At 35.6% G+C, this 13690-nt stretch overlaps 1 protein-coding gene across 1 annotated transcript; it reads left to right on the top strand.

Moving 5' to 3' along the window:
• Window positions 1-10213: 10213 nt before the first annotated feature.
• On the top strand, window positions 10214-11050 carry LOC114257891 (uncharacterized). The gene has a single exon (XM_028197715.2). It carries the CDS (start codon window positions 10214-10216, stop codon window positions 11048-11050), a length of 837 nt encoding a protein of 278 aa, XP_028053516.2.
• The last annotated feature ends 2640 nt before the right edge of the window (window positions 11051-13690 follow it).

The raw sequence follows: 13690 nt of genomic DNA, 5'->3' as shown, positions 1-13690 counted from the left end.
TTGTGTCGATTTATTACTTTTTGAAAACAACAATCTAAACCACTTTCATAAGTGCTTGTTGATTTAGATTGTGTGTTTTGAATAATTGGGAATTTGTGGAATTAAATCTTTATCTAATCACGAATCACTTAGGAATTTCATCAAATAATAAAAAAAAAATACAACAACATTAAACATTTATGTTAAAAAAAATGCCTAACATGTAAAAAATAAATAAAATAAATAAAACAGTGATATTTACTTAACAAAATATTAAACATTAATGTTCAAAAAAAAATGTCCAACATGTAAAAAATAATATATATATATATATATATAAAGTCCGCTGAACTATTTTTCTAATACCACCTCTACATCCTCTATCCCAATCCCCTTTCCAAGGCCCAACTTAATCCGAACATTCATTTCAATCCCTTTTCTTTCTCCCAAAATAAACACAGCATTAGTGAGACTCACCTCAACCTCAATCTCAATCTCAATCTCAATCTCAATCTCAATCCTCCATCCATCTCTTGAAACAAATAGGGCCTAGGAGTGATCTCATTTTTTCTTTCTCCCTCCGCCACCTCGTGTTTTGAAAATACTAAAACTAATATGTATATTTAGTTCCTACCTACTATTTTTTTTTTTTTTTTGTTTTTTTACTTTATCACCACAAGATTACAAATACAAACTACACAATTTTTGTCTTTTGATAAAACCTCCAATTAATAAATGTCATAAAAAAGAAAAAGAATAAAGAATACTCGTTTGTTGAATATTGTTTACTTGAAAGTACTACGAAATATATTCATATTGTACTTTGTAATTTTTAGGTGGAATATTGTAGAGGGAATTACAGTCCACCAATATTTATACATGAAAAAGTTTAAAATTTTAATTATTAATGTTTGTAAAATTTATCATTGATGTGTAATTTTTTTAAAAAATTTGCACTGAACTAGAATTTCCCCAATATTTTACTTTATCATCATTTCATTAATTATTAAAACAATTTGTTAGGTTTTATTTATTGGCAATCCCGTTTGACAAAACTCCTTTGAGTTGTAATTTTATTCGCACTTTTATTTCAGTAAGGCTATGAGCGTTTAGATGCGAATCCAACCCGAATTGTGCTTTTCAGAGAAGTTTGTGATGCTAATGCTTTCAAGATTGCCACTTCGCTGATTATGACGGGGATCGAGCTGCCCGGTCAGCTCGCGGGGGTCCAGGGGGCAGCGCCCCTTGGCGGGTTCGGGGCAGCGCCCGAAGCAAAATGCAAAAATGCATTAAAAGTTGCCTGTTCGATCATGTTATATTTTTCCAGTTTTTCCAGTTTTGGCCTGTCCGCTCGAGCAGGGAAAGGGACGCTCGAGCGGGGATAAGAAGCTCTCAGCATCTCTGCAGTCGCCTGCAAAAGTACTGGATAGTGTGATTTGCCGCTCGAGCGGCAAAACCGACGCTCGAGCGTGGAGCCTGTATGAAATCACAGAATTTGAAGTCTCCGCTCGAGCGGGGAAAAGGGCGCTCGAGCGGATCGCGCGATCCCAGATTTCCAGATTTGTTAAGGAGTTGGTTTGCTTCTGAAACTAGGATTGCTTTGGTTTTCTATAAATAGTTGGTTTTCTCCCAACACTAGAGGGACTTCTCCAGATCTACTTTTTGGATCTTAAGGTTTATATCTGGAGATATTTTGCTAGTTTCTTTGATGTTTTATTGAGTATTCAACTCATGGTTTAAAGAGAGTACATCAAAGGTTGTGTTTTGTTCTACAAAAGAGAGAGTTGTTCTTCGGTGGATTCTGAAGAATTCGAGCCTGAAGCTTTGGTAGATTCCGGGGTGGCTCATCGTAAAGACAATTCCGAGGTGAAGACGGGTTGGAAGAGGCACATAGAGGTTGGTTCAATTAGGCGTGGATTCGCTAAATAATTGAGAGTATACCTGTGTAATTCCTTTTAATCTTCTTAGTGGATTGTTTTGTGGCTGTTGCCCGTGGTTTTTTTATCACAGTTGGAGGTGTCCAATTGTGATTTTTTCCACGTAAAATTGTTGTGTCTCTTTGTCTTGATTGTTTGATTGGGATTGTTATATTCTGCTTAAAATTGATACATAATCACAAATCAACATCTAGGGGATTTCTAGATTTTTTCACAATTCATTTTAAATTGAACTAAATTTATTCAAATTAAAAATTTTAAGGACAAAGTTAATAAAATTAAAACTTAAAAGATCAAAGTGATATCCTACATAAAAAGTACAAAATTTTGTTTATCACAAAAAAAAAAAAAAAATTAACTTTTTGCAAATCACAAAAAGTATAACTTTATTACAAAAAGCATAATTTTGTTATTCATAACCTTGGGAGTACATAATATAATTTCACCATTCATAACTTTCACTACAAAAATCGTAACTTCCATCACAAAAATTCGTAACTTTCACCGCAAAAATCATTACTATTCTTCCGATGTGCACCTTTTTTTGAATGCTTACTATAACATTTCCCTTTTTTTCTTTCAACCTTCCATTCCTTATAGATTATTTCTAACATAGAATAATCTTGAGCATTCACACAGTTAGACGGCAGAAAATGGCATCAAAAGTCTGGGGATAGTTAATATTTTGAATCATTCAGCACATAATAAAAAGAATGGATCAAGATGCTTTCTCATTTTTTTTTTCTTTTTTTTTTTCCTGCAAAATAATCTTAATGTAATATTTCAACAATTCAAATTCAAGTACAATCAAACCACGTCTTTTTAGAGTGTGTAGTTTAAAATAAAAATAAAAATATTTAAATATTATTCTGCATTGATTTCAAACTTAAACAGTTAAATTATGTCTTTTGTTTACGCGAGCTTTGCATAGAAGAATGGCAGATAGATGGATATGGATGCATGAACGATGTGCTTGTTATTATTATATTCTTCAACATGAGGTCCTGCCTAACCTTCCATGAGGCCTACGACGAAAATTTAATGGGAGACTTATTATATTTAAATGTAAATTTAAATAATATTTATCAGTTTTTGTGTATGGTAATTTATTATGTAAAATTCAATTTACTCTTTGATACTTGTAACTAAAATTTTGGTAAGTTATTTAAAGCCTTTACAACAGTTATGAAATGAAAAGTGTCATGAGTTATATAATAAATAAAATTTATAGATTCAAAGTGAAGATTATCATTAAAAATAAAAGAAAGAAAAAATCAATAGTAACCTATGAAATATGGGCACTTTGACAAAAATTATTTATTTCATCCATACAACTAATTACATCACTATTAATACTATTATTATTTGAATAACGTCATTATAGGAGTGTCAAGCCGAAGACAAACAGTAGTACCTTGTCAAGCCCAAGACAAACAGTAGTAGCTTGACGAACAGTAGTAGCTTATGTAGGGGTGAGCATGACCAATTCTTTATCTACGGATCTTGAAAAATTGGAACCAATTAAATCCGTTTAAATTGTGGAACCAATCCGAATAAATCTATTTAAACACAGATTGGATCGGTTTAGGATCACAGATTTAGATGATTAAATAATAAAAATATATATATAACACTTTAATTTCATAAAAATATAAATATAGTATCATATTAGTTTCACAATAGTAGCATGCATTTTCATAATAGCGACAAACTGTTCTAAAATTTAGATAATCATAAGAAAACTAGTTCCACCATAAGTATTTAGACTATTATAAATTAACACTAAAAACTAGCAAATAAAAGTAATAAAAGAAAATACTATGCAAGTTTAGGCTTGAATTTAATTTTTATATAAAATAAGATAAGATACTATGCATGAGGGTATATAATAAAAATATAGACTATTTGTATACGGTCCGGATCGGTTCCAATCTGGAACCGTGGGGTTCAATCCGGAACCAATCTGTGAACTACGGATTTTTAATTTTTCAATCTGGAGCGGAACTACGGATTCAAAAAACTAATCCAAACCTACTGGATTAGACTGCACTGGACTGGATCGGATTACGAATTTCACAGATTCCTTCCTCAGCCCTAAGATTATGATGGCATTTCGACCAAAATATTGTACTCGTACCGAGTATTATCAAGTATCAATACTTTGTATGGTTGCTTTTGCATACATACTAGATATGCAAAACATATTCAAAAAAAATTTCTTAATTTTTGTTGTACCTCAAATGTACCTAGTATATACCCAAGCAAGCTGTACCTCATTCGAAATAGTGTTTTCTTCTAATATAGGGGTAAAATTAATTTTATTGGACTTTTATTATTATTATTATTATTATTATTATTATTATTAACATGATTTTAAAATTAAGTTATAGTTTGTAAGTTATTTAGTACAATGACATTTAATTTTAGTTTATACTGCTACTTTTGACATCAATGTGAATTGTAGTTTGGATCATACGAAAGAAAATCATTTAACGAATTTTTGCATCAATATAAATTTAAAATAATTACTTTTTTTTTTTATAAACGTACCCAGTCATACGTGTACTTATTTTTAAAAAAAATTTACCATATTAACATACTCGTATCGTACCAATTTCAGTACCTGAACCCGTACATGTGCTACCAGTTTCTCCATTCTAATTTTATTTTATTTTATTTTTTGCCTCTTTAAGAAGCATTCTTTATGTATAAAAAAAAATTAGGAATTCAAAAAGTTTATCACGAGAATTATTGGAAAAGTAATTGTATTTTATGGATTCAAATTTAATTTATTGTGGATCACAGTTACAATAAATATGGTTCACATTTTAAACCATGGATATTTTTTAAGTATGTAACTTTAGTATAAGATGGTTTTGTGTACCCAAAAAAAGGGGGAAAAACAAGAGGGGAGATTTTGACTTTTTTTTAAGACATTTTATTTTGTATATTTTTATTTTTATTATTTCATATTTTGCTCAAGTTTCTATTTAATACATTTAACCTAGATGCGCAAGTAGGGCTGTAAACGAGTCAAGTCGAGCCGAGTTTTAATATGTTTGAGTTTGTTTATTAAGATTTTAATAAATTCGAGCTCGAGGTCGAACTCGATAAAAATTTAAAGAACCGAACTCTAGCCAAGTTGGTTTAGGCTTGACTTGAGCTAGAGCCTGTTCACGAGCCTTAATGTGCCAAAAAATTTATAAATTCATACTTACTTATGAGACTGAAGTTAAAATTAAAACTTTAATTATACAATTATATATAATATATATAAACATTCTAAAAAAAATTTCATATTTTATCAAAATAACAATATCTACTACCACTATTATGTAAATGCAGTATCTATAGTTAACTATTATTTACATTAATATTTTTTAAATATATAAATAATGTATTTATCTTATTTTTTATACATATTTTTATATTATTTAATATATAAATAATAAATATTAAATGAGTCCGTTAACGAGTCGATCTTACAAGCCAAGTTTTAGAATGTTTGGAATTGTTTATTAAAAATTTAAAGAGCTTGAGCTCAAGCTCAAACGCAAACGCAAAAAAAAATTTAACGAATCGAGTTCGAACAAGCTCTTATCGAGCCGAGTCTGTTCACGAACGATTCTGTTCATTTGCAACCCTATGCACAAAAGAACTTTAAAAAATTGATTATTTTTTGTAAAAAAGAAAAAAAAGAAAGAAAAAAAAAAAAAAAAGGAAAAGCTTAGGTAGTGTTTGGTAGAGTTTTGTAAATGTGATTTGAGAGTATGAGTTGTATTTTGAGTTTGTGTAAAATTTGTTTGGTAAAGAGTTTTGAAAATAGTTTTGGAAAAGAGGTTTGATTTGAGTGGGAAATTATTGATGTGACATTTGATATGTGATACAAAAATTTACAACTCATAACTAAACATACAATTCAAAATTATTTTAAAGCACATAAAAAATTTAAAAATTTTCAGAAAATATTTGTCCCGATTATGTAAATCAATTGCAAAAAAAAAAAAAAAAAAAAAAAAATCTGGAAATTAACCGGACATCCGGGTGGACATCCGGGTGGTCATCCGGGTGGTCTACCGGGTGGTCTTCCTTTGGACAGAAAACACGCCTGTGTGCACAGAGTTCTCTGCAGAGAGTGTAGAAAATTGATTTGAAAACGTAACCAAACATCATGCGCCAAAACACACGCAGAAAATTGATTTGAGAATACAAACAAACAGAGCCTTAAAGACTACCAAATCTAGTTTTTCGCACAGCAAAGCACTTATATGATCTGCCAGGTCAAATATTTCCTTTTACATTACATTTTAATTTGGGAAAATTATATCGGTAGTCCTTATATTTTGATTTATTTTGGCAATACAATTAAAAGTCCATTTTTTGACTTTTTGACTTTTTTGAGTCACATCACTTTTCTATTTTTTTTCCACATTTTTAAATAAAAAAAAAAACCAAAAAGCCAGTTTGTGTCAATATAGTTCTTATAATTGTAATTAGCTTGATTTTGACGCTTAATTTTAGATTTTATGTCAATTTGGTCCAGTTGATAATACCAATTAAGATTTTTTTATTTTTTCTTTTTTTAAATGGTCATTGAATTGGTTGAGTGAGTTAGTTAAGGTTAACTCATTAAGTTGAATAATTTTATAATTTTGTTTATAAAAATATAACACATGCTGCTTATATGCATATTTTCCATAAAAACACTACCAATTTTAATAATTTGACCAAATTGAGACAAAATTATAAATTTAATGTCAAAATTGATAAAATTAAAATTATAAATCAAAATGACACAAGTGTCAATATATAAAGACTACAAGTATAATTTACCCTTTTAATTTTGTGAGGGTGGTTGTGCTGGATCAAATATTTCTCTTTACATCACATTTTAATTTTGTGGGTGTGATTGTGATCAAGTAGGCCATAATTTTTGTATGAATTTTGTGTGAGCTAAAAAAATATGAGTATAGGATGGAGCGGGTGCTTCTTGTTCCAGAGCTAGATTTCACAATCTATAAAATTATTATTTTTAATATATATTTTGTGATTCTTTTTTTTTTTTTTTTTACACAATAAATATGAAAAAGAGTTTATTAAAATTCAAAAAGGATATATGCAAAATAAATTGGCTAAAAAAGCACAAATGCAACTCATATTAAACAAAGAATACAACTCCATTTTTATTGCATGCAGTGTTCGTGAATGGCAAAGTTTGGAATTGAAGGAAAGAATTAGGTGGTTTCGAAGTGTTTCATTGTCATTCAGTGAGTTCAAGAGGAAAAAATGGAACAAGGTGGGTGGATTCCAATATTCAAGCAAAGGAAAAGGAATGAAGCCTGGCGCAAGGAGGTCGGCAAGGGATTATTCTCCGTCTTTGTGGATAATCTACCTTCCAATATGGATCCTAAAGCACTATTTAAACTATTCTCAAAGTTTGGAAGAGTGAAGGATGTATTTATACCTTAGAAGAGGAGGAAAACGACAAATACTAGATTTGGTTTTGCTAGATTTGATTGCTCAGTGGCGGCAACTGTTGCAGTCCAAAAAGCCAATTGTTTATGGGTGGAGGATAGGGAGCTTAAAGTTAAAATGGCAGAATATGGTAGACTCGAAGATAGAGCAGCTACAAGAAATCAGCCTGGAGGAGGTATAGGTGGAAATGAAATTAGGGGAAGATATGCTCCAGATCATCATGGGTTACAGAGATCTTTTGCTGATGTTTTAAAAACAGATGTAAATATGCCGGCGAGGAAAGCAGTATCTACCATTAAGGTTAATGAAGAGGGGCATAGCTGGTTGTATGACAGTGTCCTGCTGAAATGCCAAACAGAGTATTCTAAGTAGAGCATTAAGGAGGTGCTAAAAGAGAAAGGATTGCGGCATGTACTGGTCAGAAATGGAGGTGGTAGGGATGTAGTGTTGACCTTTTTATCAAAAGCTAATATGCTATCAAAACTATCGTCGATCAAAACATGGTTTAAGGATTGGTGTGAATATGTCAAAGTTTGGGAACCAAGATTCTGTGCAGAGCCAGAGCGGTATATACGGCTCAGATGTTGTGGTGTCCCTTTCAGCATGTGGAATAGGAGCACCTTTAATAAGATCGGTAACATTTGGGGTAGTGCTCTTAGTCTGGATGGGGACATTAGCCAACCACAGTGCTTTAGTTATGGCAGAGTCAGAATTGCTACAGGTTGTATGGAGTTTATCAATACAACCATTAATCTAGAATACAAGGGACGACTACATCTAGTGATGGTTTGTGAAGAACAACCGCACAGTTCAGTGGTGTATGGAAGCATATTATCCAGTGAGGTTGAGGAAGTCCATAGTTCAAAGAGTCCGGATCCTCGGCCGCCCTTTCCGGCGGCCGAGCCAGCAGCCCCCCAAAACGACGTCGTTTTGGGGGTTATTTTGATTTTTTTTTTTTTTCTCTTCTTCTTCCTCGTTGCAAAGCCGAACCAGAGGGAGGGGAGGGAGAGAGAGAGGGGGAGGGGAGGGGAAGGAGAGAGAGAGGAAGGGAGAAGAAGAGGGAGCACCGGACTGGAGGGGGCCATAATCACCGGGGGAGGAGGAGGAGGAGGCGGAGGCGGAGGCGACGGCAGATCGGGCGACGATCGGACGGCTGGCGAGCTCCACGACCTGCGACGGCGAGCTCCACGACCTGCGACGGCGAATCCGGACCTGCGACGGCGAGCTCCCCTCCCCTCCCCTCCCCTCTGCTCTGTGCTCTCCCCTCCCCTCCCCTCCCCTCTGTGCTCTGGTTCTGCGACAAAAAAAAAAAAAAAAAACGAAAAAGCCCCCAAAACGACGTCGTTTTGGGGGCTGCTGGGAACGGCTGCCCAAAAGGGCGGCCGAGGATCCAAATTCTAGTTCAAATGAGGTCGATAAGCCTAAACCTATAGGGGTGGGTGGTGGTGATAAGACTGTGGAGAATCAGGCTGTAAATGAGGAAGACGATGAAGTAGAGGTGGCAAGTTCTAGTGATATGGCACTAGGGAGTAGGCTGGAATTGACTAGTATAAGCAATCATAGGGACACAGCAGTGGCTGAGACCTAAAGTGGCGTGGGGAACATATTGGTGGTTGAGGAGCCTATGGAGATGGCTGTAGCAGAGCATAGCTTAGAGGCTAATGATGATAATCTAAGGGTTTTGTTTTTTTTTTTTAACCACAAAAAAGGATGTTCTGAGGTGTCATCACTATATCCGTAGGCTCAGGCCCCGGGATAGTCGGTTGCCAGCCTGATTTAACCCAACCCATAGGAAGGGACCCACTACCGAGGCACCAGTGGAGCTCATCAACCACCCCAACCACGGACAAGTTTCGATCGGAGCACAGCGCGAGGTCGTCGAAGCGAACCCCTGCAAAATCCAGGATTTTTTGCCCCCCCAGGAGTCGAACTTGACTCATGGCTGTGGGAAGGCAATGCCTTCACCACTGGGCCACCACCCTCGGTGGTGATAATCTAAGGGTTGAGGAACAGCTAGTTACACCTAGTTTTGTTGGGTGTTTAAGTGGGTTTATTGGCCAAAGGCCTGGTATTAACCTAGAAGTAAACTTGGGTCATATCCTTGATCCAGTGGAGAATAGCAGAATTGGTTTAGTGGTGAGGGCCCCAAATACACAGTCAACTTCTATTTCTAATTGGGCCTCCATCAGGCCCAACATGTACCAGGTGCAAACAAACCCAGATAGAGTGATAGATAGCATATTTGGTGTGAAGAAGTCAAAAAAGAAAGGTAAAGGTAAGGTAAGATTTTCTACTGCAACACAATCCATTACAGAGGTGAAAGGGTACTAATCTCTAGCTTGTTTGTATGGTTGTAAAGGTGCATCACCTAGTAAGTCCACTCCTATGTGTGTTGTATTTAGGGTTGCTGTGGCAACTTTGTCACTCTCTACTTCAAAAAAGGGTAACTCTTGCTGTAGAAGTCACATCCTTAGTGAGGCACAAGCAAACATTCAGCTGGGAAAAATCCTGGGCATCAATTATAATGGCAGAGGGTTTGAAGCTTTGAAAAGGATGGTTGCTCTGGAATTAGTTGACAGAGAAAGGAGGAAGGAAAAGAGGAAAGAATATGAGTTTTGAGTCTCTTTATGGGGATTTTGGTGCTACAGCAGTTTCATATGAAGTTGATGTCTTGGAATGTTAGAGGGTTGGGGAAGTTAGAGAATAGGGGAAGAATTAGAAAGCTCATATATGAAAGTAAGACTGATTTTGTGCTTTTTTAGGAGACCAAGAAAGTTTCAATTTCTGAGAATGAAGTCAGAGCATTGTGAGGAAGGAGAAACATGGATTTTATGGCTGTGAATTTTGATGGGACTGCTGGGGGTCAACTTTGTATATGGGACCCAGATTTTTTTCAATTGGTGGATTGTTATAATAGTAGGAGATTTATTCTCCCCTCTGAGACCTTGGTGAATTCATTTGATTATGCTATTTTGAATGTGTGTGCACCAAATGAGGTGAGTAGTAGATGTAAATTTTGGGAATCCTTGCTGAAGCTAAAATCTGAGTTTCCAAAACCATGGTGCTTGGAGGGTGACTTAAATGAGATTAGGAATATTAGTGATAGGGTGGGTTGTTCTAGAAGAGATAAGGGGATGTTGGATCTAAATTCCTTCATTGGGAGTTGTGAGTTAAATGATTTACCATTGCTCGGCAGGAAGTTCACATGGTGCAACACTCAAGATGGGGAGAAATGGAGTAGGATAGATAGAATTATGCTTAATCCGGAGTGGATGCTGAAGTTTAACTTCAAATTATGGGGTCTTCCTAGGCTATTTTCTGATCATTGTCCTATTTTGCTAATGGATGATGAGACGGATTGGGAACCTAAGCCTTTTAGGTTCATTAATGCCTGGACTCTTCATCCAAGTTTTCCCTCATTCGTGGACAATGTTTGGCATGAGTCTAGAATTATTAGGAGAGCAGGGTATGTTTTGTTTCAGAAACTGAAAATTATGAAGTTGAAGTTGAAAAAATGGAATTCTGAAGTTTTTGGGAATCTATCAAGAAAACTCAAGAAGGCAGAGGAGGAGTTGGTTGAATTGGACATTCTGGCTGAAGGTAGACCTCTGGAGGAGGCTGAAAGGTTTAGAAGAAGAGAAGTGAGTGGTGAAGTCTGAAAGCTTAGTAGAATGGTGGAATGGCTATGGCAACAAAAGTCTAGAGTCAACTGGACCATCAATGGGGACAAAAACACTAAGTTATTTTTTTCATATTATGGCCAGCAGTAGGAGGAGTAAAAATTCAATTAATTTCATCACAGTTGAAGGTGAGGTCTTTGAGAAGCCAGCGAAGGTAAAGTATGAAGTCTTACAACATTTCAAGAGGCAGTTCATTGAAAGTTGGGTAAGAAGACCAGTTCTAGGAGGATTGTTTAAGTCAGTGCAAGCAAGTTCTGTATTTCATGATCTTGAAGCAATGTTCACTGAAAAGGAAGTAAGGACAGTTGTTAAGGAGTGCAATGGTGATAAGGCTCCAGGCTTGGATGGGTTTAATCTTTTTTTTTTTCAAAAATTTTGGATGTTATTCATCATGAGGTTATGCATTTCTTGAGAGAATTTCATGCTTTTATCAAGCTTCCCTATGGGATTAACAATTCATTTATTACCCTTATTCCTAAGAATGATAATCCCTGTGGTCTGTCTAATTACAGACCTATTAGTTTGGTGGGTAGTTTGTACAAAATTCTCTCTAAAGTTCTGGCTCATAGACTCAAGAAAGTTCTTCTTGTAGTTATTGGGGAAACACAATCTGCTTTCTTGGGGGGAAGAAGTATATTGAATGGGGTGTTTGTTGCTAATGAAATAGTTGATGAATGGAAAAAATCTAGAAGAAAAGGTGTTATTATCAAACCGGACTTTGAGAAAGCTTATGATTCAATCAATTTGGAATTCCTATTCTCTATGTTATCTGATTTTGGTTTTGGAGCTAAGTGGATATCCTGGATACAAGAATGTATTTCTACAGCAAAGCTGTCTGTCTTAGTGAATGGCTCTCCAACGGAGGAGTTTTCTCCACAGAAAGGTCTCAGACAAGGTGATTCTCTTTCTCATTTTCTATTCAGCATAGTGGCTGAAGGTCTGAATATCTTAATGAGCAGAGCTTACGAGGAAGGCATTATTATAGGGGTAAAAGTGGAGGTAAAAGAGGTAGCGACATCCTATCTCCAATTTGCTGATGATTCCATTATATTTTGTGAGGCAGATATGGATCAAATAGTGCACACAAAGAGGATCTTAAGAAGTTTTGAAATATTGTCTGGAATGAGAATAAATTTCCACAAAAGTGTGGTGTGTGGTGTGGGTGTGGATAAGGAAACTTTGGTTTCTTTCGCTGATATTCTAAACTGCAAGGTTCATGGCTTGCCACTCAAATTTTTGGGTCTTCCCTTAGGTGCTAATCCAGGAAGGAAATCAACCTGGAAGCCAATTTTGGATAAGGTAAAATCTCGGTTGGCTAGGTGGAAGAGAAGGCTCCTCTCCTTTGCAGGTAGATTAACTTTGATTAAGTCTATACTGTCTAGCTTTTCTATTTATTATCTATCTTTGTTCAAAATGCCTAGTGGAGTGGTTAGAGAAATTGAAAGGCTTGAAGCTTCTTTCCTTTGGGTTGGGAACGGGTTAAAGAGAAAGGTTCATCTGGTGAATTGGGTGGAGGCATCCAAAACAGGGTTTTTTTTGGAGAAAATTGGTGTGCAGTAAGTACATGATGTAATAGAGTTAAAACATGGTTTTTTTTACAACATGTTCGTGCCCTTAATAGTAGTGTTTTTGTTTTATGTGCTTTTTGCAAAAGTGAAAATGAATCTGCTATTCATATTCTGCTACACTGTCCATTTTCATGGAAAGTTTGGTTTGATTTGCTGCATTGGTGGGGGTGTTTGTGGGTGGTGCCAAAGTCTATTGAGTGCTTATTCCAGTGGTGGTTAGGCTGGAATCATAAGAAATTGGTTAGGAGGTTGTGGAGGGCCATACCTTATATTATTCTCTGGTCCATTTGGAAGTTACGAAATGATTGTGTATTTAATGGAGTCTAGCCTAGTGGGTTTGAGTTATGTGAAACTATTAAGGTTAGATTTGCTCTTTGGGTTAAAGCTTCATAAAAGGGGATCATGTACTCTGCCATGGACTTAATCAACAATCTAGAACAGATTCAGGACTGCAATTGAGATTTGTTCTGTCATATGCTGGCTGTTGGTTGGGAGTTTTGAGGGCTTTTTGAATTTTGGATTTTGTTGGTCTGCTGATTTGCTGTTTTGGTGAATAGTTGCTTCACTCCAGGCTATCCTGGTTTAGGCAATTCCTGTTGGTCTGCCACCATGTGTTGTGAGCTGGTCTATAATTTACTTGTTGCTGCTAGTGGTGTTTTGCTATTTCAATCCTAGCAGGGTATCTGTCTGCTGATTGTGTATCTATCTGTCTCAGTGCTATATCTATCAGGCATTTTGGTGTCTGCTAGGTTGTTGGTTTTCTAGTTGTGCTATGTATCTAGATTGTGTTGTGCTTTTTGCTGGTTGTTGGTTTACTAGTTGGTGATGTGTATCTACTAGAAATGGTAGCTCTACTGTTTGTGAGGCTGAGGCTAATGTGTAAGTGGTTGCTATTCTTTTGTTGTCAATGTTCTGGCTTTGGTTGTACTTTGTGGAGGTTGTGTATCTGTTAGAACTGGTAACTCTGCTGTGTGCCTTTGGTGCTGTGTCACTATGTGGCCTTTTGCTGGTTGATTGGTGGTGGACTGTTATATTAGTCTTGTGAATGGAG

Source organism: Camellia sinensis, chromosome 9, assembly GCF_055761805.1.
Source record: "Camellia sinensis isolate YWXY chromosome 9, ASM5576180v1, whole genome shotgun sequence".
Lineage (NCBI taxonomy): Eukaryota > Viridiplantae > Streptophyta > Magnoliopsida > Ericales > Theaceae > Camellia > Camellia sinensis.
Note: the sequence above shows the minus strand (reverse complement) of the source record. Positions and strands in the feature narration are given on the sequence as shown.

Coding starts and splice junctions, on each gene's coding strand:
- LOC114257891 (XM_028197715.2), top strand. CDS start 10,214: ATGGATTTTATGGCTGTGAATTTTGATGGGACTGCTGGGGGTCAACTT.